This window comes from Pseudopodoces humilis, chromosome 7 (assembly GCF_049639895.1).
Source record: "Pseudopodoces humilis isolate 2021_Gansu_Grassland_sample_001 chromosome 7, ASM4963989v1, whole genome shotgun sequence".
Lineage (NCBI taxonomy): Eukaryota > Metazoa > Chordata > Aves > Passeriformes > Paridae > Pseudopodoces > Pseudopodoces humilis.
In genome coordinates this window covers 16,870,972-16,898,664 of record NC_142206.1, presented here as the reverse complement: position 1 = coordinate 16,898,664, position 27,693 = coordinate 16,870,972, and the positions used below count along the sequence as shown (strand labels likewise).

Here is a 27,693-nt window from a genome sequence, read left to right as displayed (position 1 = left end):
ACTTAGGTGCTTGCTGCTGCCATTGGTCATGATGCTCCGTAGCAGGCAGAGGCAGCAACTGCTGCTGATGGAAAAGAAAAGGTAGTGGAAGGAGGAGGGGAGAGGAAGGTGGGAGACGAGGGGATTGGCTGCTTTTAATGTCATTCACAGCTGCGAGCCCCGGCTCTTCCGCTGCTCCAGCTCTGGCTCTCCCTTGAACAGCTCCTAGAGAGAACAAGGCGTGCGGGGCTCGGATCACCAGCATCATGCTCCTTGGGCTTGGATCGTAGATCCCCCTCTTTCAACACTAAAATAACTCCTTCGTCTTTCAGCGTCCCAAGCAGACCCAGCGAGAAAACAAGCACGTGAGAGAGAGAGAGGAAAGAAAGAGGAGGAAGACGAAAATCTGCAACCAAGGGGACTAAAGCAAAGAAAAAGAGTGCTTTGCTTGCACAGCTGCAAAGTGGGAATTTCAAGAGCTGCAGAGAGAGAAATTCCAGCTCATCAGCACATACACATTGCAGAATTACAGATCCAGGTAGAAATGACATCAACAGGGAAAGAAGGCAGCGGAGCTCAACATGCACAATATGTTGGACCCTATCGTTTGGAGAAAACCCTAGGAAAAGGACAGACAGGTTGGTTCTTTTGCAGCAGCACCGGTGCTAGAGGGAAGGTGCTGTAGCATCCAGTGAGGTGTTGGGGATGGGGTGTTTGAGGGTTCAGGTTTTCCCATTTGCTGTTTCAGTGAAGATAATATTCACAGGGGATTTTGGCCTTTATTTATTTTTAGTTTCCATTTTAATTCTTTCATTTCGTCCTTTTTTATTTTTTTTTCTTTCCTCTTTTTTTTTTTTTTTTTTTTTTTTTAAAGAAAAGAAAAAGAAAAAAAAAAAAAGCCCAGGATGCTTTATGTTCATTACTCCTGCTAATGGGTGTTGTTCTGATGACAGCCAGAGTGCATGCAGGGGAAAAAAAATAGATGATCTGCTGGTGGTGAATTTTCACATCCGTTCCTTCACTGCCCTACTTAGAAGCATTTTTCTTTTTAATCAAATTATATTGAAATTAAAGGTTCACAGGCTGTAGTACCGAGGTGGTGGTGGTGGTAGTGGGGGAGTCACCAGCAGTATTTCATGACATCATGATTGAAAAGGGTGTAGTCCTTAAGGTGCAGTTGCGGGGGGGGGGGGGTGGTGGAAATATGTACAGTATGTCTCTGGCACTGACTGCTGTGGGTATTTAGCAAATATGGATGGATGGGCTGGTGGTTTTTGTGGGTAGGGTCTGAAATACAAGAAAAATACAGGATCGGTAGCAGAATTCATTCTGGTTATGCTGTGTTTTTGTAGGAGGGGTTGGGAGGGGGGGAAGGGAGGTTATTTAATTATTTTTCTTAAAGCTTGTTTATGAAACTTGCCCCCAGCAGATTTTCCTGAATGGAACAATGGTAAGAAATATTAAAAAGAGGAGAGCGAGTGGAGGGGAATTAGCAGAGAGCAGGTGCTTCTGCCCTACATGACATAATTAGATCCCCTAAATGCGTTCAAGATCTGGACTTACTGTTGCTTGCTTGGGTAGCATATTCACTTCAAGGGCAGGGGACTATTAATTGGAAGAAAAACCCTTAAAAAGAAGCCCAAATGCCTTCCTTCTTACATTTTTTTTTTATTTTTAGTAACAGGTGCAGTAAGCAATGGCATCTGGCAAATTCATTGGGTTGGGATCCCCCCCAAAAGTGGATTGAGACTTGAGATTATAATTTAGGGAAGGGGCAAGATCAGACATAGGGGGGGCTTCTTTGGGCATGTGGGTGTTAAGTGTTGTTCATTATGGTGGGACAATAAAACATGATGCATTGTGGTGTATTTTTTTTTTTTATAACCCAGCCGAGCTTTGCCCATCTGTTGTCTAAAGGATTTAATAGGCGTTTCCATCCCCAGCTGCTGCCTCTGCTCTGCCTGCTTCCTCACTGCCCTGCGTGGCAGCAGCTCTGCAGTCTGCAATTTTCTTAGGGACACAGTCAAAATCCAGATCTTTCTCTGTAAGAAGCAATGCTCTTCTGAGATGATTGATTATAACCTCCCCCCAATCCTTCCCCTCCTCTTCACAACCCCATAGCAACCGTTCAGAGACATGGATGAAGATGACATTGTCTTCTAGTGGAAGTGACTTTTATTTCTATTTCTTCTTTTTTTTTTTTTTGTTTCAAATCTCTTCAGTGTATCATTAAAGGTAGTTCTCTGTCACTGTTTTGGTTACCACCTTTATCCTTTGCATAGCTCAGTGACTCTTCTGCAGCTGTGTTCTTACTAAAATCTGTTCTGATGATGGTAATGAAAATATCCTACAAGAAAAATTGTGATATATTGTTAATAAAACTGCCCTATTTCTGCTGTTAATCCCTTCCTGAAAACTCCAGGTGATCAAAGAGCCAGCTGTAGATGACAAATTCATTTTTGTCTTCATCACCATTTCCTTTTTTCTCTCTCTCTCACCTTCTCAGTACCCCTCCCTCCTCTTTAAATGCAATTGTGCCTGAGATTCTTGAAAATACAGCTTCCTTAACCTTTTGCTCCATGTTCTTATAGCCTGACGTTGTGGTCCTAAAGGGTTATCTGCAGCTTTGGTTATATTTTTTTTCCTCTCTGCTAATCTTCCTATCTTTCTCCTAAGTGATTAGAGATGTGGGGGTGGAGAGAGAAGAACAGGATGTATTTAGAGGCTTGATGCTGTTGGCCTCTGCAGTTATTCAACCAGCTGGACAAGGGTGAAAGTTTCCTTTTGCAGTTTTACCGTATAACTGATCTTTATAGATAAGTCTCTGCTGTTTGCACACATGAATGCACATGAAATGCACAATACATGGTGTCATAGAAGCTGGAGGTGGGGGAAGGAGGAAGAGAGGTCTTGAAAGTAGCTGATGTCAGTCTGTGTCTCTCTTGTTATACCCACCCTTGATTAATGGAGTGATGCATTGAGGTGAAATCTAACTCAGTATTAAACATACATGGCTAAATATGGAAAGATGCCTCTTGGTCTTCTCGCATTTTCTGTGCTAATCACATTTGGGAGCTTGCAGAATGGCATAACCAGTGTGTGGCATGTAGCTCATCCTCATCCTGCTTGTTTTGGAGGGTAAGCAGGCAACCTGCAGCATTTTAGGGAGAAGACAAGCAGTGCAGTAAGAGGGTCTGATAGACCATAGTATATTGTTTTTCTAGGCATTTGGGTTGCAGTGGCTTGCAGATGAAGGAAGTTGTGATTGTGACTAGTTTAGAGCTTGACTTTGAAGCTTGGAAGATTAGGAGGTAATGTCTTGCAATTTTTTTTTTCCAAGGGGGTGAGGAAGAGTGAGAAAAAAAATCTGGAAAAATGAAATGATGAATAGAAAGTGTAAGTTGTGTTGCAAAGTCCTTTTTGTTTTGCAGTGATCTTCATATCCAGCACTTTTTTCTGGAATAAAAAATTATTGACTCTATAAAGTTATTTCAGAAAGGCAGGTCAAGCTTTGCTCCCAGATACATCGATGTTATACAGATATGTTGATCACTCTTACCTGCTTTTATTGACATCAGAAGAAGGGGTTTTGGGGAGGAGTGAGGGCTCATTCATAGTTCAGAACAGACTTAGAGAGGGTGCCAGGGAGGGATGACTTAATGGTAGGTAGAGCTCTCTTTGGCTTTCTGTCTGTGAAGTTCATGCTGATTGTCCCCTTAGAAGCAGGAAAAAAGCGTTTACCAGCAGCAACCTACTGGTCCCTGCAGAGAGGTCTGGCTGTGGTACCTGGGACGTTAGTGGGACCTGGTGACATCTGGCCATGGGTGGGCAAAACTGACAGGGAAAAAAGCCTCCTGTTCTAATTGGTGGGTAACAACTGAAAGTGTTGATTGATCAGATATGCAGAATTTGTCCTGAGCAGCCTTCTGGGCTGGTGCGTCACGCTTGCCGAGGGTGACCGATGCCACAAAGAGAGGATTAGTGCTTCTCAAGCAGAGAAGTTGGAAGGGAGCTACATGGGGCAGTGCTGAAAAATGGTTTGGCTTAGGTCTTTGCTGCTAGTGGGAATGAGAGAGGGACAAAAATTGTTTTTAAGAATGCAACATATGAATTTAACATGTCATTTGAGTACCGTAGCAAGATGGTTTGCTTTTGTAATAGGTTGAATTTAGAGCACCTCTTCTTGACGTCATCTGGCGGAATAGCTTATGGAATCTCTATGTAAATGATCTGGCATGAATGCAAGAGGCATCATAATCTTGATTGTTGTACTCAAAAAATTATTTTGCTGAAATACAAATGTGAAAAAATCACTGCTGTGTATATATTTATGGGTGTGTGGGGAAAGGTTGGTTTATCTCAGTGCCATTGGTACGTTCTTTTACAGTTAATTATAGGAGGTTTTCATTGTAATTAACAGTAGTGAGCAAAGGATGTGTGTCCTGTTACAGTAACACACATGGAAACAGTGTGCCTTGAGAAGCCCCAGTCACACCTGATCATGAAGCAGTGTTACAGGTTTAGGTATAGATTTTCTTCATTTGCCACTAATTTTACATGAAACCACCTTCTTGTGTATTCCTTGCTCTATTTTTTTTTTTTAGAATTCCACAGTTATCTCTGTTCTTGTGTTTCTTTTGGCCTCATTAGCCCCTGTTTCACCCTTGAAACTCTTAACACTAATTCAAACTGACTGTAGTGAATATTTATTAATGAGTGCAAAGATGAGGAACTGAAGTATTTCTTGTGAAAATCTTCAGCATTTGGAGGATTTTCTTGTATTTTCATTTGACAGTCACTGTACAGGCTTTGGTATCACTGTTTGCTCTAGCACCAATTCAATTCACAGTTGGAATTTCTAAAATGCTGGTTTGTCTACAAGCAATAAGGCACTGGTTCTAAGTGGGAGTTACTTTATTCACACTGAGATAAACTTCATGGGAAGTTGAATGTTGCTTATCCATTTTGCTACGTTTTTTTTATTCTAAGCCCAGTACAAAAAGTCATGCTTGAAACTCACGGTTTTCAAGGCACTTTGACCTTCACAGAAAGTGTACAGGTTCCCTTTTCTGCATTGCATCCCATATCACTTACAGCTATTTTGGTGTATAACATGTTAATTATATATGAGCCATGAGCAAGGTGTTCAGCAGTGTGCTATTGGGTTATGTAAGATCAGAAATCATTAAATGTGGGTCTTAGTGAATTTAAAAGCCTTTTATTCAGCGAGAGCTTAAACAGAACATTTCTTTACAGCCTTTAACCATCTGTTTCCATGACATTGGCAGAAACTGAAATTTGTTAATTTTTTTTATTTGTCTCTGTCAAATTTGGTTGACAACTTCAGCTCTATTCAAGGAATGTTGAGTAGTCAATGTGGTCTCAGAAGCCTGGTTTACTTAGGTAAGTAGGCTAAACAAAGTACATTCTCTTCATTCATACTGCTATAATTTTTTTTCTAAGCCAGCGTGTTGGATCTAGAGAGAATCTAAGCAGTACAGCTTTCTTCCATTTAGCTGTCTAGATGAATATATCATCATAAGAGTTGTAAATCATTGCAGTTTTCCTCATGGCCTTTTTAAACATACAGGTAAATAACAAAGCAGTATATATCCTAATAATATTTTCATACATACACTTTGCTTTCTATACAAACGTTTCTTTCAAAGCAATATGAACCCATAGTCTCCTTCATGATAGTCTGTGAAGGCTTATATGTTGAATTTGTTATCACAGAAATAAATACAGCAAGCAATACTGTAGGTAGTAGAGGTCTTAAGAATGAAAATTTCCCAAGAAAGGTTATGTCATAGTGACTCACATTTAATGGGTTATCAAGTAATGGTTACGAGTTTTGATAGATTTGGTCTTTCTTAACATTATATACCTTTGACTTTTCAAAAGTACTGTTTGCCTGCTTTACTGACTGAAGTAAACTACCTGCTACTTGTCTGAACTGGAAAGTTCAGCTATCCCTTTTATGACTTTCACTCTTTTTATTTGTTTTGTTTATTGTTTGAATTAGCAACTTCCTGTTTGCTAAATGCAGTGAAAATTATTTTTAACTTCCATCCTTCTGAAAACTTAGTAGGGGCATGCCATTAGTCTTTTACCTCACTATCAGTAGCAGAATTATTATGAACTTGTGGAAACAGCAGCAGGCTCTGAATTTATTGTTTTTCTTTGGAAAGCACAGAAAGCTTTCTCACCCAAGAGTTGTTAAAATTCAGATACTGTCAAATGAGTAGGACTCTATGACTATATACTTACATTTCCGATGCCAGCAGGAACTGTGTAAGCACTGATTTCACAAATAGGGTTCTTGCACTGTTCAAGCACTTCTTTACTTTTTGTCACTTTTCTAATGTCATTTTGTTCTGGCACAGCAAGAAGGACTGCCTTAGGGTAAGGAGAGAGGTTGAAGAAAGGAAAAGAGCTTCTTGTTAAAATTTATCTTTTGAGAGGAATTATTTTGATCTCTAGAAAATCTGTGATTCTATGAGAAGACCAAGTGTAGTGTTTTAGGTAGGTTCTTACAATTGCTTTTGTAAACTGGATGGAGCAGCCAGTCTATGTTTTGGATTCTCCAGCATTGCAATGTTTTTCAGTATGCCATAAGTTTACTGCATACATTACATTTTGGGAAGTCTTTAATGTTGTGTGATTTTGAGAGTTAAACCATAATTGCAATGACAATAATAAATGTGATACACACCTAAAAATTAGCAGGTAGGTAATATAGAACAAATGTAAGTGGTGGAAGAATTGTAGCATTCAGGAAAAAAATTGAAAGGAAATTAGAAGTTTCTAAGTAATACCTTCTGAAGTAAAAGACATTGCATGAGGACTGTACTGTGCATATAAGAGCAGTCATAGTAAGACAAGGTAGAAGCCTGCATGTAGATTTGAAGGTACAGTAAAGGCAGAGACATAAAAGAATGCTCAGCAGTGGTCCTCTTCAAATGCTGAAATACTGTAATTTGCCCTTGTGGAGTCAGTCCATATTTTGAGCTCATATCAGTAGAAGGTTCATCAAGTCTGGGATAAATAGATGAGGGTGGATTTTTTTTTGTTGTTTGTTTGTTGTGGATTGTCCTATTAAGAAATATCCCAAATAAATTTTCTGGGTTTTTTTTTTTTTTTAAACAAGACCAAGACGTTTAGCAATCCTAGTCAATAATGCTGTTCATCCTGCTTATGGAATATGAGGAGATTGTTCCATTTCCAGTTCATGCATAAACATTATGTTTTTCTACAAAACAGCCATAATGATCTGTAGAATAACATGAATAATTTGTTGCAAATAGTGTTCTTAATGAACTTGAACCGTCTTCATCTGCAGTGTCTGTAAATGCAGAGTGATTTCCTTTAAATCCGTATTTGTTTCAGATTTTCTGGCAAACAGCTATTTATATCTCCTTTCCCCAACTGTCTTTACCTCACTTGTGGATTGGTTGCACTTATGCAGTATTCAAAGATTTGAATTGTACTCTTGAGTGTAGTCTGTTGGGTATATTGCATAAGAGAATTGCATTCTGCTTGGATCATTGTGCAAGCACTTCCAATACAGTTGTTTGCAAGTTCAAACCAAAAATTCTGTTTTCCTGGACAGCTGGGACGTGATTCCTATGAGCATCCATGCTTGGTAGATCTAAGTTTTCCTGAAAGTCTTTTTAAAAGCTACACAAGTATGACCAAATTAAACTTGATTTAAAATGTCTACTTTTAGAGCATATTAATATTGCTCATTCGGTTTAATTTTACTTATTCTACATTTAATTTTGAATAAGAATGTAATTTTTTTTATTAATTAGTTGTGTTTACAGACTAGAAACATTACTAATAAAAATATGTTAAAAACCACACTAAAGAATTACCCAGAAGATTTATTTTCCGTTGTTTTATACCTTTTAAAAGTTTGGTTTGAGTGGACGTTAGGTGGAACAGCAGAATTTGTTCTGATTCCTTTCACAGAAATGCATTACTGGCTATTGATGTAGCTGCAAGCATTTTGTTCTTGGATGTGTCATTTGTGGCAGAGATGCCTATCAGGGTGTAGTTGTCCTGTGGACTGTGTAAACAGGAATGCACTGTTTCTTTTGCAATGACCTTGGGATAAACTTTTTAAAGGCTATTAAATGCAAGTGTGTCATGAGACTGAGGATAGAAAGCAATATGGACAAAGAAGGAAAATGATGGGGTGTGTGTTTAAGCAAATCCAGGTCCATTCTCTTTCGAGTGGTACTTTTGCCTTCCTCGAGGGCAGAGTAACCTTCAGGCTGGTGCAGATGCCTGATGCATGCTCAGTTCTGGAGCTGGTAGAGTAGGACACTTTCCTTGAATTGTTAGCGCTCTTGGTTTCATTTTGAGGAAATTATTTTATTATTTCCTGAAGGCCACAGAGAAATACCAGGCCAGCTGATATGAAGTAGCCCTAAAGCTACCCTAAATAACTCTTTCATGGAGTTCTAATGGCCAAGCTTACTGTTTTGCACCCCATGTTTGTGCCAAGCAGTTCCTGGCTTTTAGACTTTAGTTGTACCTACTTCGGCTTCCTCGATAAAGTCTGCTTTTCAGTTTTTTATCTAATAATCCACCCATTGATAATGAGTGATTTGATAATTAAGGAGTTTGGAAGAAGGTAGGTAACTTGTCAGCTACTGACTAAAGGAGATTATTGCTGGTGAAAACTTGGCAGTGAGATTTGTGAATCAGCTGGCAGCAGATGGGTTAATGCAAGGTGCAGGGGGATATTGAGGAGAGAAATCATTGTCAGGTGTCTTAGGGTGGGGTGCAAGTACTATCTATTTTTCTTTCTTATTTTGGTGTTGCAACACTATGTGGGAATTATAGGCAAGATCATATGTTCAGTGAAGTACTTGCCTTTAATTTTCCTTTATTTTAAAGGAAAACTCTTTTCAGGCATCCATTTAGTAAGAGGCTCTCTGCTTCAACATCCAAAACAACATGCTGTCTTTATATTCTGAGGCTTTTGCAATTTTGATTTTTTGATTTTCTGTCTTTTGCACTATATGCTTAATGTGGGAGAAAACAAATCAGGGTGGTGATGTATATATTTTTTAATAATGTCTACATTACTGATGTATTAACACACTCTGTTTTTGCAGTGTCATTCCTCAGTGTGTTCAGCTTTAAATGCCATAAACTGACTCCCCTTGTATTTTACCTATTAAAAGCACTATTGACTGCTACAGAAGTAATGGAGGAGCTGATTTCTGGAAGAAGCAAACTGGACTGGACTAAAAATATGTTAATTTTTTACTGTTTGTCTAAAGCCTGCTCGTAGAACTATTAAGTGTCAGTCTGCCAAAGTGGAGCAGCAGCTGCAAATGAGAATGCACCAGGTCTTCATACTGACCCAGCAGAGAATGATGATGAAATTGCTTGGCTCTTTATCTTCTTTCATTCTTAATTATTTTATGTGTGGCTAGCAGTGTAGACACTAGGTTTCCACACAGATACTCCTATTGGAAAAGTGATCATTTTGTTGTTTTGGTCCAGAATGAGGCACACCAAATTCCAGGTACATAGTATTGGCTTATCTGCCTTACGGGAATATAATTTATGAGAAAGAAGGACCTTCAAGAACATATTTGCAGCTAAACATGAGCTGGAGATGTTTCCTTTTTAAAATGTCCTTTTTAAAAATTCTATGAAAAAAAATAGATATCCTGCTCTGTTGAAGTATGGGCTCATCTAGTGTAAGACTTTGCTAAGACTAATGTTTTGTTGCATTTGCATTAAAGCACAAATTTAAGTGGGGAAAATAAGACTTCATATCCCAAATCTTTGTGGAGTTAAATGTACTATGTGGGATGCTAAAAATTTTCTGATGTCTTTTGCTGACAGTTTGCCAGCAGAGGATTGGGTTACTTATCACGTCAGCCATTTGCCCTGGGTGAGTTTCATTCAGTGATTGTGTGAATTCCTTTTAATAAGTGTGACTTGTCCCTAAGATTAAGGAATGGATTTGACTATTTAAGATTTTTACCATACTGGAATCTCTTAATCTCTCCCACTATTCTATTACAAAGCTCTCATTGTATTTTCGGATTCTAAATGATGGGTAGCTTGGCTGTCATGTTGAGAAAACCTGCTGGCAGCAGGTACAGGTTTGGTCCACGGTTTTCTTTTTGAAATCCTCATCATCTGTTTTTTGGTTTGCATTTTTGTGGGTTTTTTTGGTTGGTTTTTCTTTGGGTTGCTTTTGGGGTTTTGATTGTTTATCTTTGTTTTAAACTTTGGCATTATCTTGCCTCTTCAAAATAGAAACTGATCCAAGGATCATCATCCTAATTTAGAGGCTACTAGACAGATATTTGGTTCTTTCTACATGTGCAGTCTCTGAGAGAAAATTAATTAGGATGCTAGGAAGGTGTTTTCAGAAAATTTTTGGAGATGTTATAGTTCCATGGCTGAGACCCTTCATTTTTTAGGCCCTGTTTAAATAGGTTCATGTTTACTGCTAGAAGAGCTGGTAGAAATACTCAAGGACATAGCCCATGTCTAAATAAGCATCTATTATCGTAAGAATTTTTTTCTTAACTGTATGGTCATGATAGACTGAAAAACAAGGTACTTTTATGATTGTCTCATACTTACACAAGATGCTTTTGTCTTTGAGAAATTAATTCACTATATGTCCTTGGAGAATTATTTTCTCTTAGGTATATTTTTTTTCCTTCCATATTTCATGTGTCTAGCCTAGCTTGTGAACTGAGGGGAAGGATCATTTGTGTTACATTTATCTGCATGTAATCCCTTTCATGCTAAGGCACTAATCCTAGTCAGGCCTTTGTGTGTGAATAGGAAGTTCCATTTAAATATAGGAAGAAGCTCCTCTGCTGTGAGAGTGGGTTGCACCTGGCTCTAGTTGTGTGGAGATGTTCTCCTCCCTTGCATTCATTCAAATCCAGACTAGACAAAGCCTTGAGCAGCCACTCTGGTTGACTGTGCTTTTGACCAAGGATGTTGATCTAGATGATCTCCAGAGAGCACTTCCAGCCTCAACTCTTCTGCTATTCTGTGTTATCCTGTGCAGCTCAACTGTAACTTGCTCAGTGAACTATAAAACTAAGGAACTCTGTATTCTCCAGTTTTGTACCCTGTATTTCCCTGCTGTTCCTGCTCTTTCTCTGTCCCTTGTCTCTTGGACTAGGTGAGGGACAATGTTTGTTTCTCATTTGGAGCTGTCTCTGCTGCTTGTCTCTCTTTTTTCTTTCTCTTGAAATACATTAAGGATTAAATCACAAGTGAGCTTTCTGTGGTGGGAGTGATAGTTTGAATCTCTTAGGTTTTTTTCCACAGACTTTCAGCACCTTCCATTAAATGTGTAGAATCTTAGAGACTTCCCTTGCTCTTTCAAACTTGTCTGGAACTTGACAATGGGTTCTGATGTTATGGGGCAATTGCAGGCAGACAGCCTGAACATCTAAATTTTATTTCCTTTAAAAAATCAGGTTAACAGAAAGCTGTCCTAAACAGCACAGCTTCTCTAATCTTCACTTAGTTTTGAGGGCCGTGAGATGCTGCTATGGCAGATCGAGGTTGCTGCAATACAGCTGCTCTTCAGGTATTGCCCTCATCTTGGCCAAGATTCTTATACCAAAGTTAGAAGGAAAAGGTGATGCTAAAAGCACATTATGATTCCCTAAAGCTGGGGATATCCCCATACAGCTTGGCAGGCTGGATTCCTGCCTGCTTGCTGCTGCTGGAGCCGTGCAAGGGCAATGGAGACTTGAACTTGGTCATTTCTGTTTGCAAGCTGAGCTCAGTGCTCAGGGAGTGTGGGGAGAAGGGAGCCCTCTCTGTATTTCCTCCATGTATCCATTTTGGTACAGTGGCAGTATTTGAAGTAGTCCTTTCCTGCAGAAAGCTGAGAGGAAGACTGAGAGCTGTTTGTGTGTTTGCAATGCCTGTCTGTACAAAATCGTCACCAGAGACAAAGCTAAGTATTATATTAGAACTTGGCAATGGTGCAGGCACTATCGCCCTATTAAACGCAAGCATTTGTTTTTTTTTTTGTAAAGACACGACTATGAGTGGCACAGCTTTTAAGATTCCTTACACTTTGTGAGCACTAGCCTTCAAGTTTGTCATTAGTCTTTGAAGCTAATTAAATCTACCCTTTTTCCCTCAAACTTCCCACTCCTGTAAATCAGTAATGCTTGATTAAAATCAGTAATCATCGACAATAAAGAATGATCTGTCCTACAGTTTCTGGGTTTTGTCCCATGCTGCTTTTCTTCTGGGTCTGTGGTTTATTTTATTGCTCATATTTATGAAATTACATCTCTTTTACTTCTGGTTGTTTCCTGGTTGTGATGAAGACATTACTTAGGCAAATTCCCCACTCAGTTCCATCTGTGCAGTCTCAGTGACTTCAAGGCCTTCCTCACATTTATCTGAGAGGGGAGTTTGACTCATGAGCAAGCTTCTCATTGATGGCAGCAGAGGCAGACCTCTGGCAGTGTTCTATTTAAGAGCAGCCTAGGAATACATCTCTGTGGTGAATATTCAAGCAAATTAGAGCACTAAGTGGAATGATAGTGTAAGCAAATTCAATTCAAACTGAAAATACAGGCCCAGCATTTTACAAATTACTATATTTCATCCTTAAAGCAGAAGTCTGTCTGCTTAGCTAGCACACAAATTAAGGCAAGCAAATGCTTTAATACTTTTAGTAGTAATTATTCTCTGGTATTCCCTACATACCTGTACTGAAATTACCCGACCAGCATTAAGTTTGAGGATGGAGAAAATGTCTTTACATTTATCATTACTGCATCTCTGCTAGGGAAAGGAACAACCAGACTACTAGCATGATTGGAACAGTTGCCATCTTTATTATCAGGGGCCTTGTCCTGCTCAGACAAAATTCTGCAAAATTAGGCAGGGTTTCTGGATCTGTGTCCTTAATGCTGTTATCACCATTTCTCTTATCACAGAATTAGATGAGTTATGGCTGTGAAGCCTCTCTATCTCCACCATTTCTTATTTATCCTCAGTGCTTTGGTGCCTGTGGCTCTGTGGAGCCAGGTGGGCTGAGGACTGCTTCACAAGAATTCAGAGCAACCTTGATTAAAATAGCAAAATTAACATCTTATTTACTGTTCAAGTGTCTCCTCTACTGCAAAATTCTGAAGAGTTCATCAGATGGGAGAAACTCATGTGCTCTAGGTCTTTTTCTTCTCATTGAAGTGGGGATTGAACACATGGCTAGGTTGAGGATCTGGATTAAAGGGTATATGTAACTTGCAGTCACAGGTGGAATTCTAGCCCTGGTGGGTAGTGCTGTTCTCTTCTGGCACAAAAGCAATGAACAGAGGGCAGCGAAGGTTGGAGAAGTGAACCAGAGCTCCTAAGAACATTGCCCTGTGTAGAAGTCCTGTCTTCCTCATTTACCTTATTATTTACTTGCAGTAGTTGTGCCTTTGTTTTGGTCTCTTGATAAACTCTGCAACAGCTACAGATCAGTATGGTGTGTCAGATGTGGATAAGCTGAGCATTTTTATACATAATGCATTGTATACTTTGTGTAGGGGAGACTTCATTTCAGGGTTGATTTGGAATTTTTGTGTGTGTGTGTATACAAAATACCAATTTTCTGCTTGATCCTGTAGAGTTCTAATTCTCTTATGCAAGATTATTCTGTATTTTCAAGTCTTGGATTAAAGGTATTGAACTTCTCAAGGGGTGGGTTGCTATTTGTACTCTTGTGGACTCTAAAATGCTACAGGGTCCTAGCTGGGACATTTCTTGGCTTCAAGAATAGCAGAGATGTGTACAATACAGGATCTGTTTGTGTCATTGTGCAGTCGTAAGGCAGATTATTCAGAAACAGTAACTATGTAGTCTTCACTGGCCTTAACAGGCTCAGTCACTGACTTGGGGTGGAGCCTTTGACTGGTAAAAAAATATATATTTTTTTTTATGATGCTTGCTGTAAAACTAAGATAATTCTTGGCTTCCTTTTTGGGACTGACAGGGTTAGCCAGCTAACATTACTTTTTCAGAAATAAAAAGCATCATGAAAAGGTTTGGTTTGGGATAACCCTACTATTTAAGTCTAGTGATTTTTTTTTTACTTTTCTCTTTTTTTTTTTTTTTTTAACCTCCTCAGGATGGACTGGACCGTACAGCCTGGTCTGGTCAGGTGATGATATCTGTTTATGCTGTATTTGTCTTCCATAGATTTTCCTTTTGATTATGGAAACATTGATACATTAATGCTGAAATTTCTGTGGCTGCATTTAAAACTAAAATTGTTCATCTATCTAATAAAATGGAAAAATTGCTTTGGTATTCCCATTTTGACAATATGTGGCTATGCTGACTTTTGTTGCTGCTTTCCTTAGGGGCATTTGTCCCTGATCTCTCAAACAGAATGTCACTGAGTAAAACTATGTATGATGCTGTGTGTTCTAGTTAAAAAAGATTTATAACTTGGTCACTTTTATTTATGCCTCTGTGGACCTGGTGGAATTCTACTGCAGTGTTAAAATGCAGCAGTTTCATTTTCCTGCAGGCAGCAGCCCTCTGGTGGTGTGCGGTTTTGTTTTGGTGGTTTTTTGTCCTCTTTTTTTTTTTTTTTTTCTTTTCCCCTTTTAACTAATTTTTGGAGATCCAGATAGACTGATAAAGATGAAGAGAAGCCTTTAAAGCCTTTACAAGTGCCTCAAATTAAGCTGCCACATAGTCCCATATCTCTTCTCTTTTCCTTTCTAGTCCTCACCTCATCACCACCCCCACCTAAATTTGCAAGCGGGACGTAAAAGACAAAGAAAGGTTACAAAATTAACCCCATGGATAATACCAGCAGTCTTATTTGGCAAACTGGTATTTACCAAATAATGTTATCTGTAAGTTTCAGCTCCCAGAACTACTGCCTGGAAAGGGTATAGGTCGGTGTGAAGTGGGTGGCTCAGCTCCGGGTTATTCTGAGGACCAGACTGTTAGGAATGTAGGCATTTCTGAGGAGGCTGCTGATGAACTTGAAAATTGAAATATCAAAGAATTTTTTTTAAGGGATGACCTTAGGAGTTTGTTACATGGGTGTTAAAGATAGTCATACTGTAAGTTACTGTCTGGAAAAAATATTTTGGCTAATGGGGAAGGAGAATCTTCTCATCAGTGCCCTAAGAGTGAAATTTACCCTTTTGCTAGTATGAGATTTAGCTATAACTTGAGTCCCACTTAAGACCCATTTTGAAGTACTAAGTTATGTTCTGAGTGGTAAAAATGGGAGTTCAGAAAACAGATAAAATATTGCTTCTTACTGTTTTTGAGATAATAGGTCAGAGTTTTGTGCAAATGAATTTCGAAATTATTAAGGCTGTTCTAGGGATGCATTTGGCTTGGTTTCCTTTCCAGGACTACAGTAAATGTCAAAATCATGCTGTGTCTGCGACTGTGCTACTGTGTAAATACTCTGTAGGAAGACATGCAGTTTTGTTAACAATTGAATGCTGAAGGGTTTAGGGCAAATAATTCCAGTTAAGATTAGTTGTTTTAAAATGTACTCATTTTTGACTGTGGTGTTTGAAACCTACTGTTTGTCTGTAAAGCAAAACCAAAGTTACTGCTTAGGTTTCTGTGTTGTTTTGGGGGTTTTTTTTGGTTCATTTTAAAGAAGAATGGGATCAGTAAATTAAAAGCATTAATATACAGAATAACTTCTGTTATTTTTAGTGATGGACAGTGGTTGTCCTGTATGAGCCCTTGGCAGTATTTGGTTGAACTTGATACTGTGGACAGCAGTTGAGACAAATTTGAGGCCTTATTTGATAATACTTCAGGTCAGTTGTGGTATAATTACCAAATGTATCAAGAGACATTTGTGCCAGCTAAGACAGATGATGCAAAAGCATTGTTTCACCCACGATGCTTTTGGGTGTGTTAAGTCTTGGCTCTTTTTGCTGGGTTTGCCTTGGTCAGGAAGCAAAGGTCCAGCCTAGTGCACAGTTTGGGGACAGAGTCTGACCCGTGCAAAGAACTTCCAGTGCACATAGATTATATATTAGAGGGGCAGTGACAATTTCTGACCTTTTATGCTTGCAGTTAGCATGGGAGAATAGGAGAGGTTAAGGCATCACTTGTTCTTGCCTCACCCACAATCTCCAAAACATGATTTTGGTTTTTATTATTTAGATTCCTGTTTGTCATTTAAAACACAGCACTGTAACACAGGGTGCAGTATGTTATTGGTAATTTTTTGGAGGCAGAATAAAAATTGTTTATTGCTTACTCAGGCATGTTTAAGAAAAAGGAAAAAAAAAGACTTTGGGCCCTTCATATTTTTTGTTTCTTCAGCATGCTTGTCAATTTGGCTGTGAGATGACTAAAGTGAACAGCTTTCTGCCATCCAGTGGAGAGGGATACAAGTTTTTAAACTAAATCCATGAAAGAATAGCAATGCAAAATCTTTGGTAAGGAAATGAACTTATAAAAACCCTGAATTTTCCCTGTTTTACCAGAAGTTTATGGTAGTTCAAAAGTTTAAAAAAAATAATAAAAAAAAATTAATTACTAGGCTGTGGATGAGGTGAAAGCGAGTCATTCTTCAATTCAAAAGGCAAAGTTGTCCTCCTCCACCCCAACTGATTATTCTAAATACTTTTTTCTAATGAAAATCTCAAAATATGTTTATTTCCAGTCTATAAATGAATTCAAGTTTTTGTGGCCATTGCTGTGGGTAGGATGTTGAACTTGATAAGACTTTTGTGTTGATCCTAAGACAGCTGTACGTGCATCCTAGGAGAAATTAAATCACCAAGACTTTATTCCCTAATCTTAACACAAAAGCAGGTGTGATTATGGTGTCAGTGGCCTGGCTCTTATGTGCAATTTCTTTTGTTTCCTATTGTCTCTTAACTTGCAAAAATACTGACATTTGAAAGGAAGTGGTTTAAAACTCATTTGCCTTCTTACTGGTTCTGGTTTTGTGAGTGGGTACACCTGATACTGTGACCTTTGCAATGCATTTCTTGCCATTCAATGTTTGTCTTGCTATGAACTTGCATAGATGAGCTGTTTCTCCACATTTTGGAAGTTGTGTAAGGCAAGGCAATTCATATGCAAAATAGTATTCAAATAACAACTTAAAACAACACTGTCCTGTAGTTTTGGGTTATAACAGGCTGTTTTACATGAAAGTCTAAAATTCTCCCTGGTCATCAGATTTGTATTTTGTTCAGAGATTGTGTTTTACGCAAAAAATCTCACGTAATGATGGGTCAAATTTATGTTCTTGCTACACTTTTTTTTGTTTCTTCTTGCAACTCTGGTGTTTCATTGATGTTTCTTTGGATTTACAGCAATTTGACACAGCAGAGCAGTATGATATCCTACTATGGACCTTGTTGCCTTCCATGTGTCCTTATAGGAGTCCCCATACTGAGATCAGCAAATGGATGCTACTGGAAAGCTGTTTCCAGGGAGGATATTTTGTAGTTGCTCTCCTGAAACAACTTCAGGAGACTTCAAAGAAACAACTACAAAGACTGGGTCATAAGCAGTAAAAGTATAGATAGAAATATTAGTCAAATATGATTTGATTATAAGCTATATAAGCAGAGAAAGAAACCATGATGCTTTCTCTTGTCAGCTATGAAGCTTATTTAAAATGACATATACTGCTGAAGAGAAGCATTTAGGTATTGAAATGTAAGTGGGTGACAAAGAAACAATACATATGCAGCAGCTTTTTTTTCCCTTCACTTTTGTGTTTCCATCTCAGTCATAGTAGCAACTATTGACAGTATTGGAAATAACTTCTTTGGCTTTCTTATTTCTCTGGTCCTATATTAAACTATATTATTCTTTGGCATTCAGCGAGTCAGTAGTACAGGATCATCTTACTGCTCACCCTTTGATTTTTCACTCTTTCCCTGTGGCAACTTTCCCTGCTGGATGCATGTGGATTTAGCTTGATTCCCAGCCTTGCCAGCAGCATTGTAAAATCGAACTGTAGCATTTGAAAATACTGCTGTATTGAAAAACAAGCTGGAGCAATCCAGACTTGGATTTCAAAGGGAATGGAAAGATCTTGATCCATGCTGCTTTGCAAGCTCAGCACCACAGAGTGTGATTGACTGTAAGCTCACTCATATTACGAAACACTGAAGGGAATTTAGTGTAATAACAGGCTGGAAAAGTGGGATATGTGAGATCAGGAAGAAGCCCAGAGGCTGTCTCTCTCCACAGGCAAATTGGTGCTTTGCTTATGCTGTTGTTAAAATGGCTTGATAGCTCTGAGGCTGTTGAGTCTTACTTTAGATTTCCACTGGTTCACAGTTTAACCGTGGGTTACTCCAGGAGCATCCTGGGTTTGTATCCCATAATCTCAGTTGGAGTTGATTTATTTTGTACGTGTAACTCAAAGATCAGATTTGGTGAATATGGGCTAGATCCTCAACTGGTGCTATTTGGTTAAGAGCCTTGGACTACATGCTGTTGGACTGACTCTAGTTATGGATGTAACCTTCTATGTAAGGGCAGAGACAACAATTTTTAAATTTGGGAAAGCGTCTAGATATTGGATTTTCTTATTTCAAACATTGTGACTTGAGAAAAGTACAAAACCACATGCATTATGAAAGTTTTTGTTGTCTGAAGTTTTAGATACTGGAAAGAAGGTACGTGTTTGTTTCAGTCTTGGAAAAGGCCATTTTGTAACCTTGATTTATTTTTTTTTTTTAACTTTCTTTATATAAGTGATCTCTGAATTTATAGCAACTGTATTTCTATGTTGATACAATAGCCACAGCTTGGATATTGTCTCTGTTCTGATCTATACACAAATACCTACAATTCTCTTAGACAATTGACCTTTGGGCCTAGAATTCTTACACTTGACCTCTGTTCCAGAAATGACTTATTTCTGTCTCAGGAGAGCTCTATAAAAATCTGTATGATGAGGTTTATTTTATCTGACTGTTGACAGCAGGAGGTGGTAAGAAAGGGGAAGTCGGTAGTTCAGTTCCTTACTGGAATTAAATCCATGAGAAAATAAAGATGGTCCTTTATTTGAGATTTGCTTGGTACCTTCCCAGTACTTAGCTTGCTCCACATCAGACTTACTAATTTTCGTTCTTCATTTTCATCAGAATTATCAAAATTGTTAATTTTGCATTAATACCCACTGATAAGTAGTCATGTGGTGAAATACATGCAGTTAAACAGAGGTACATCTGGCTACAGGTAAGATTTTAAGTCTGAGGCTTAACCACCTTAGAATTTCAGGAGAGTGAGAATAGAAAAGTGTTTTTTTTTGTTCCAGAACTGAACATAACCACATACTTACTACTTCCCTGAGTAAGGTGCAAAACTGCAAAAGGGCCTGTCTTTTTTATCTGTCTTGGACATTGTCCAAAATCTCATGCCATTTCACACTATCAGCCTAGTTTTACTTGTGTATGTCTGTGCTGCAGTTTGTAATCAGGCAAGAACTCCAGACTGCTGTGGTGGGTCAGGGTGATACCTGGATTTACTAATTTAAAAGGGTCTTGGTTATCTGTTCTGCACTGCAGTCAGTTTTCAACAGTCTGGTTCTTGATGAACACAACAGGAATGCTGTGATAAAACAAGTTTTCTTGTGTCAGAGCAGTGTTCTCTCTTGTTACAGTGTGGTGTAGTGGATTTGTTCAGCGGTCAGTTTTAGAAGCGCTGCAGCAGCTGACTTCAGAATTACCAGTTGTAGGATCTTTTTGTCCTTTTTTGCCCCTGGTATCTTGGTTAGTAATTTCTTTCTGTCTGCATGTGTCAAAGATTGACAGTTGATTTTTATTTTGACATGGGGATATGAATCTATTCCAAATGTCTGTCTGTACTTCGGATGGACGTGACTTCATGTTGCCCCAAATGAATGAAAAGAAGCATCAAAATCCTTTAGTCCTTTTTCTTCCTTTCCTGTTTAAAACTTTATTCCTTTTTGTTTAGTAGAGATAACACACCACACATCCTGGTATTAAGGGGGCATTCTTAATGTATCACCTCTATCTTTCATCATCCTGTTTTTGTCTAACATTATCTAGTATGTCTGTTTTTAGTCTGATCATCAAAACTGCCAATCTGGATCATTTCATTCTATCCTGGTATGATCCTGATGCACTCAGTGTTTTAGCTGCTGGCCTCTTAATGTTACCTATTTCTACTGTGCAGTTTTGAGGTCAGTATTCCAGTTGGGGAGGTATCATTGATTTATCCATTGGCATTATCTCATTCTCAAGTACAATTTTAGATTAGATTGTTCAACATTTTGATGTCAGTTTTGATTGCCTCTTCACATCAAGCTGATACTTTTATTATTATGCTACCTGAAGTAATGGTAAGTCTTTTCTTGAATGACTCCAGTTAACTTGGGAGCCAGAAATGTATGTTAGTATTTCACATTAGTCTTTCTATTATGCATTTATTGACACTGAATGTCATCTACAGTTATGCTCTCTTTCCAGGTTTTGGTATTTCATTGTTTTAAGTGCTTAAGTGAGACTTAAGTATTGGTCTAGTGCTATCCTACTGTGCAAGGGTAAATTTCACCCTTTATGAACTGATGCATCCTGTCACATTAATCAGGAATGTACTGTGGATTTCCTAGGGCAATATAAAGGATCAAATTTCCCAATTAACCCCTTCAGAGCCAAATTAAATGTTGATGCCAGATCTAGAATGTGTACCACAAACTTAATGTATCATGATCTGTAGTTCTGGTGATCTATTTTAGTGTGACCATAGAGGAAACTTTAGCAGAAGCAATCTGCTGGATACTTGGAATACTCCAAGGCTGAAAAGGTCACAACTGATGTATCCAGCTATTGAGAGATTTGTAGCATTTTCTTTTCTTGCTTCCTCTGTTTGTAAAACAGGTTTTTTTCAAAGCATGTCCATAAAGGTTCCCCCAAGCTAAAACATTAAGTTTGAAGGACTCATTTATGCCCATCTATCTTTTTCCTTTTTATTAAAAGGAAGATCCATTTCTTCTTTACTGTTTCATGGAAAAGTTTCTAATGAAAGGTGAGAAAATGGCTGGACATGAATAGGTTTGATTTCTTTAGTTATCTCTGATTTTGAGAGTCATTTCTTGACACTTCTGTTTTGTCACCTGTAATGTTGATAATGGGCCTTACACAAACTACTTTGAAAGTTGAAGACTCAGTGTACTGCAGAAGCTAAGGAATTTTTTTTTAAAGTATAGTGTTTCATAATGTATAACAGGGTCTGCTGATGTCTGATTTGGTTTTCTGTTGTTCACTGAAAAGACCAAGAAACTGACAGATCAAAAAAAATGTTTCTCCTTCATATCCCCTAAATGAGGGAGGAAATGCTCTGAAGATTATTCTTCTTCCTGCTTCCCCAAAGAACCCAAACAAAGTAAAATTGCAGTATAAAGGCTATAAAAATGTGAATAGATGGAATTTTTTTTTTCATCCCTTCAAGCTTATTATTATTATTGTTTTGGTGCTTCTGGTTTGGGAAGAGAACTTGTTTTCAGTGATCACTGATTGCTGTAAAATTGGCAAACTGTCCAGCTGTTCAGTGGATGCTTGTCTGATCATGGGGGAAAAAGAGCAAAACATGCTGGTATCTTAGTGGATTTAGTTTTACACAGTAGCATCTGCTAAACATGCAGTGACTCTTTTACTTAGCAATTTAGACTAAACCCCATAATTATTTAATGAGCATTGTGCCTGTTTCTCTCCCATTTGTTTTGATCTCTAACCCCCAGAAATGCTGGCTTCAGGGTCTGTGTAAGGCATGGCTTAGGCTGTGTACCTGCTGCCCACCATGGGTATTGTGTATGTTGTTTTGATTTATTTACAGGTCTTTATTTTTTTTAATCTGTGAAATTTTTGTAGGCAAGGAGGGAAGAAACTTTAAAGGACCTTTAAATGACAACCACAGCTCCTCTTAACAAGTGACAGATGCCTTCTGACGTGACATTTTAGGGACTTTGAGACTCTTGATAATAATATTTGTGGTTCAAGAATGACCTTGCATATCAGAAGGTCTCTGTCTGTCCTGCATGTCATAATGAGTTAAACATCGTGGTGAAACAGCACAAAACCAAAGTGCTGTGTCTGAGCCTCCTGGAGCCTCTTTATCCCCTTGTTACCTTTAGGAAGAAAATGAAAATGGATGCATCTTTCTGGAGAATAAGGAAAAAAATGTTGCTGAAAGGAAATAGCTGTTTATGTGTGCTGCTTAGAACAGTCCACAGGCTATGCTGACAGAACTACAAGAAAGCTGATAGGAAGCCTGTTCAAAACCTTGCAAGAAAACTTCTGGATACAATAAATCACTTGTGTCTTAATATATTCTAATTAAAATAAATTTCTCTTACTTAAAATTACCTTTTTATTTTAACTTTTATTTATGGTACTAGATGGAAAGCCAAGTGAAAATTGGATTTTGGTTTCTAGAAACAACTTCTCCAGCTTACTTAAAACAGGTCATTTGTGTCAACATTATGATCAATTGCTCAGGGAGAATGGTTGTGTCCTCAGAACTGAGAATCATGATTTAGATTCAGCAGTCGAGAAGAGCAACATCTGGATTATGTGCAGCTGCTCAGGAATGCTATTTTTTAACTAGAGATTTAAGGTTGTAAAAATAAGATCTAAATGGCCTGGTATATCAAATGATGCATTTGCTTATAATGAGATTCCAATACAGCAAGGAATACTGGAAGCAAGGCCAGTGGAAGGTCTATGTACAGCAGATGAGCTCAGGAAAAGAACTGATTTAATAATATATTTTTCTTTTCATCTTACCTGAAGTGAAGCCATTATTAATGGAATCTTTCATGCATATCATGTTGGACCTACCAGTTTTGCCTCTGGGACTCGCTGAAACCATAAATTAGGAATACCCTCAGAGTTTTGCCACTTCCTTTTCTTCCCTAGTAAGGCTAAGTGAGGGGTCTAAAGCATCCTTCTCTGCTGGGTTTGGTGTGAAGGAATCTGTTTTCAGTTCTTTTTGATCAACAGGAAAATTCCCTGTTCTGCTTCCAGAGGTGGTGTCTCATTATCAGAGGTGGCTGCTGAGCAGGCCTTGCTGTGTGCATTGGCCTGGTATTACATGTTATAGATAAAAAAGTGTGCTTGAAGCTGAGCTCTACCAGGCTAGTCATTCACTAATACAAGGCCTCTGACATAGTCAGCGAGATATGTGAGAACAATTCCTTCTCTGGGCTACATTATCCCAGAAAGGGAGCTGTCTTCTCCCTTTGGCTTGTTTTCCTCTCTGAGTAGAGGTAATCCACAACAGAGAAGTTGACCTTCAAAACAGACACTTCTGTAGTGTCAGTGTTTTTCCAAGAAATCTGTACTGACTCCTTGTCTAGTATGGAAAGTTGACCGGATCATTAATTTCATTCAAGAATTGTTTTCTCTTGAAAACAAATTGTTTATGATGATGTAAAATGGGAAATACTTTTTTTCTAGAACCTTCCCTTCTATTCTCTTCGGTACTGAGTCATGTGTTGGGAAATTATTCTCTTTCATCCTCCTGAAGTCAGAAGGAAAGTAAGCATTTTAGTTTCACTGAAAGGTCTAACTAGTAGGCAAACCATAAGACATAGATTTATCTGATGTATATGCAGTGTATCTCTGTTAAAGTTAGGATTGACTTCTGTCAGTATAGGATTCACTCAGTGCTGGAATGGGTGCTCCTTTCACAGAGGAGAGTTAATACAGAACATTCTGAGAAAGATAGTTCTGCTCTCCGGCTTTGTTAACCCAGTTTTTAAAGTCTTATAGCTGCTAAATAGCTTTGGGGTCTTCAGTTGCATCTAAATATTTTTTCTTGATGTTTCATAATATAGTAGGAACTTTATTTACTCTTTCTAGTAAATTCTCTTTTTATTGCATAGATACTGCACAGATTCCTGTAGTCGTCCTTCTTGCTTAGTAAATTGTGAGTCTGATGGAGCTGTCAGAATGCCCCTTCCAATCTGACACTTAAATCTCTGTGAGGGATCATTGGTATGCCTTCTTTCTTTGGAAATACTGTAGGACAAAATACAGGCTTTCTCCTCATGTTGGCTGCATTTTCTGAACTGCATTGGAGCACCTGCTAAACTTGTAATTACAGCTCATTCTTGAATTAAGACCCTCATCCCTTCTCTCAGTGGCAGCTTTTATTTGTTTTCATGTCTTGAGTATTGTAGTTGAGTTTCCTTTTTGCTTCAGTTTAAGTGATGAAGGAAGTCTATGAAAATTTCTAAAAATGGAGGCATGCTCCCATCCAGTTTTGTATAGTCAGGGGAGAGATGCTGCTTTTCTCCATACGTCATGGATCGAGAGCAACAGCTGCCTTGGAAACAAAGAAAATAGGTGAAGGAAAATTAAGAGAGGCCAGGAATTCCTGCTTCCTGTGGAAGGTGTGAACTAGCTTATATTTTTGTCATTCTGGGCAACTTTATCTTTGGGCCTCTGTAGACAGAAGCAAGTCATGTTGAAATGCTAAGAGTGAAGTGCATCACAGCCTTGGGGCCCATTCTGTTCACTGAATACATACAAGCCTTTCTGAAATGGGAGTTATTTGGTATTCTGGAAATATCAGAAATGGAACAATTGGACATCTGTTTTTAACATGGCTGGAGTGCAGTTCTGTGAAGTGATTGTAATTAAAATTCCTGTCAACTTTGGGCAACCTATAGGAAGGTCATAGCAAAACATAGTGTAACATGGATACCTGTTTTTGTTGTAAAGAATGGTCTCTGCCACAGGCTGGTAGTGTAAGTCATTACTTCTTCATTTATCATTCTTGAACACTTCTTATTTTCTCAACTATTCAAGCAGCAGAGATCTAGAATCAATTCATTAAGCTGAGATAAACATCTGATGATTATTGTTACTGTTTTCATATTATATAAATACCTTGGGAGCCATCCTCTTAGGGAGCTTCATGCTGGCTGAGCAGTTGCTACCCAGAGAAACCCACATTCTGAATATTAAACTTCATGGATATTAAGTACTGCCAGAAGCAAAAGGAAAAAAAAAAAGTAATTTAGAAAGAAATGTATTTTTTATTCTTGAGAAACATATATTTATTAAAAAAACTAACACCCTTGCATATTGATGCCCTCTTCTGCTAAATATTTCCATATCACAAATAATTGTCAAGTTTAAACTAACTTTCTTCCCTGTCTCACCTCACATATTTTGAAACAGAGGTGTCAATAGTCTGAGAAATGTGTTAGTTCCACATGTATGCTAAATCCTTTTTTGTGCCTTTGTCAATCTGCAGATATCATCGTAAGACTTACACTGAAAGGCATTATTCAATAGTAATTGTTTTTGAATGGCAACAGCTATTCTGAGTGCCCAGCAGAACACAAAAGTTTGTCACCATTTGTCACATGTGATATATCCTTCTCTTTGTTGGTCCGTGTTGAATACAAGGAGAGCATTAATACAAGTTGTATATATGCTATATGAATATTATATGTATATATAATATGTATACATATGTATATATGATCTAAAGATGCCTTTATTGGATGTGTATAAGGGTGACACTGTACATAAAATTTACGATTCTTAACATGGTGATAGGTTGCTCTGCATGTTCCCACTCCCAGTTCTCTGGTGATGTTCATGATCCTGAGGAATTTACCCATCTATGTAATTTTTTGCTGCAAGAAACCTGTTTCACAGAGGCAAGTCATTTCTGGCAAACAGAAGGAACTGTCCAGCATTTTCCAAGCTGAATGTATTAAAACATTGGTAAACTTGAAGTGGCTTTGAATGTGGTCTTTCCATGCTTCAAAAGCCTTTCATCTGTGCCTTATTTTTTTTTTTTGTACATAGGATACATGTGGTTATGCATCTGTATATCTCTCTGAGAGAACTGTGGCTAATCACAAAGACAAGTACGTTCACAGCCTGATTGTAGCACTTTCTGTTCAAAAGTGGTGCAAGCTTTAACTGCTAAATTTCTTTACAAAACCTCCACAAACTTCTGAATTTGTGAAATAAAAATGGAACAAAATTGATTTTAACAGCAGTGGTAAATTATGATGCATTTAAGCGTACAGACCAAATGATAAAGACCAATAATAAAGAACTGTGTCTAAATTATGACACAGCTGAGAGTATCAGTAGAAATGAAAACAAAGGAGAAGCAGGGCATAATACTCACATTATTGATTTGCTTGGTACTAAAAACATCTTAAAAATTTCAAAATTAATGAGACATAAAATCTCCCTCCTTTGCAGCTGCTTCTCATCAGTTAGTTATACAAGAGCTATCACAGGAGAGCAGAGCATACCATTAGCTGTTAGCTCAGAATGACTCTGCAGAATAGTCCTTAAAGCTCTACTGACTTCGTTCTGACAGTCTCCTAAAGGCCCAGAGCTGCCCGTTGCTGCAGTGTGTTGGGCTGTCCTCAAACCTGGATCTGAGTCCTATGGCAGACACGTCCTCACCCTGCAATTTGCCTTAAAGGAGCAGTGTCTGAATAATGTACCTTGGGCAGATAGGCCTCCACAGGGGTCAGCTGAGCTTTGTGTTGACTTGTGTCGCAGCGAGGGTGCTAAGTTTATCACCCACAAGGTCATGGTTACTGACAACAGCCTTTATGATTTGATCTCTACATTTTAATGTCATTTTGTTTGCTAAAAATGGATACAGATGTCCCCACTGTGGAACAGTACTTTCTGGCAAATCTACTTTGGGAGTTTGGGTATGCAGGCAGTAATGTAGTATATTGCTCCTAGAAAACTTGTTCTTACTTGAAAATATCTCTCAACAGTATCTGACTTTTCATGTCCCAAATGGCCCCACTGTCTTCCAGTATGCAGATATTAATCACTGTGATACCTAATTTTTCATTATTGTCATTTTTTAATAGCTGCTGTAGAGAACAAGGGATGAAAGAAAGGGGATGAAAAAGACTGGGAGTCATATTGCAGTGAAGTTAGGTATTGTAATTACTGTGTACTACATGTAAATTATGTTCAGTTGCAGTAAGTTACAGCTGGGTGACAAAAAGGTCTTTTGAGTGCTCAACGGCACGTGATGAGTTGTCATCTCGAATGCTTTAAAACAGTTTTGGAAACTAATCCTCTCCCCCTTCCCACTTACCTTCTCTGAGCCAGGTGTCATGCAGCCAGCTGGAAAAGCAGTTTCCATTAGTTCTTTGCCAAATGCACCACATTCTCTGAAGCAGGTTTACACATTTGGATTCTTGATGTGTTTTGAGAACAGCCTTCCAGTCATACTGAATTACATTTGTTGCTTTGATAATAAGTTGTCATTATCTGAATTCCATTGGAAAGAAATGTGTTTTCTACCCTCTGCAGTAAAATTATAGCACTATAGAACAGTTTGAGTTGGAAGGGACCTTAAAGGTCATGCAGTTCCAACTCCCTGCCATGGGCAGGACTACCATTCACTAGACCAGGTTGCTCAAAGCCTTATCCAGACTGGCCTTGAACACTTTCAGGGATGGGGAATCCACAACTTCTCTGGGAAAACTGTTCAATGCCTCATCACCTCAGAGTACAGAATTATATATTTAATCTAAACCTGCCCTGTTTCAGCTTAAAGCCATTCTCCCTTGTTGTATCACCATATGTCCTTGTCAAAAACCCCTCTCCAACCAATTTATTATAGGCCCCTTTTAGGTACTGGAAGACTCCAGCCAATCCACCCATGTTCTCCTTGTGCTGGGGGCCACCAAGCTGGATG

General features: G+C 38.4%; 1 protein-coding gene across 9 annotated transcripts in view; it reads left to right on the top strand.

Annotated features, from left to right (window-relative positions):
• Positions 1–207: 207 nt before the first annotated feature.
• BRSK2 (BR serine/threonine kinase 2) overlaps positions 208–27,693 on the top strand; it is a 301,974-nt gene continuing 274,488 nt past the window's right edge. For all 9 annotated transcript variants that reach the window (XM_088057991.1, XM_005522357.3, XM_005522356.3 and 6 more), the window contains exon 1: positions 208–617. In XM_088057991.1, coding sequence (XP_087914117.1) covers positions 524–617 — 94 coding nt within the window. In that variant the 5' untranslated portion in view covers positions 208–523. The remainder of the gene's footprint in view (positions 618–27,693) is intronic.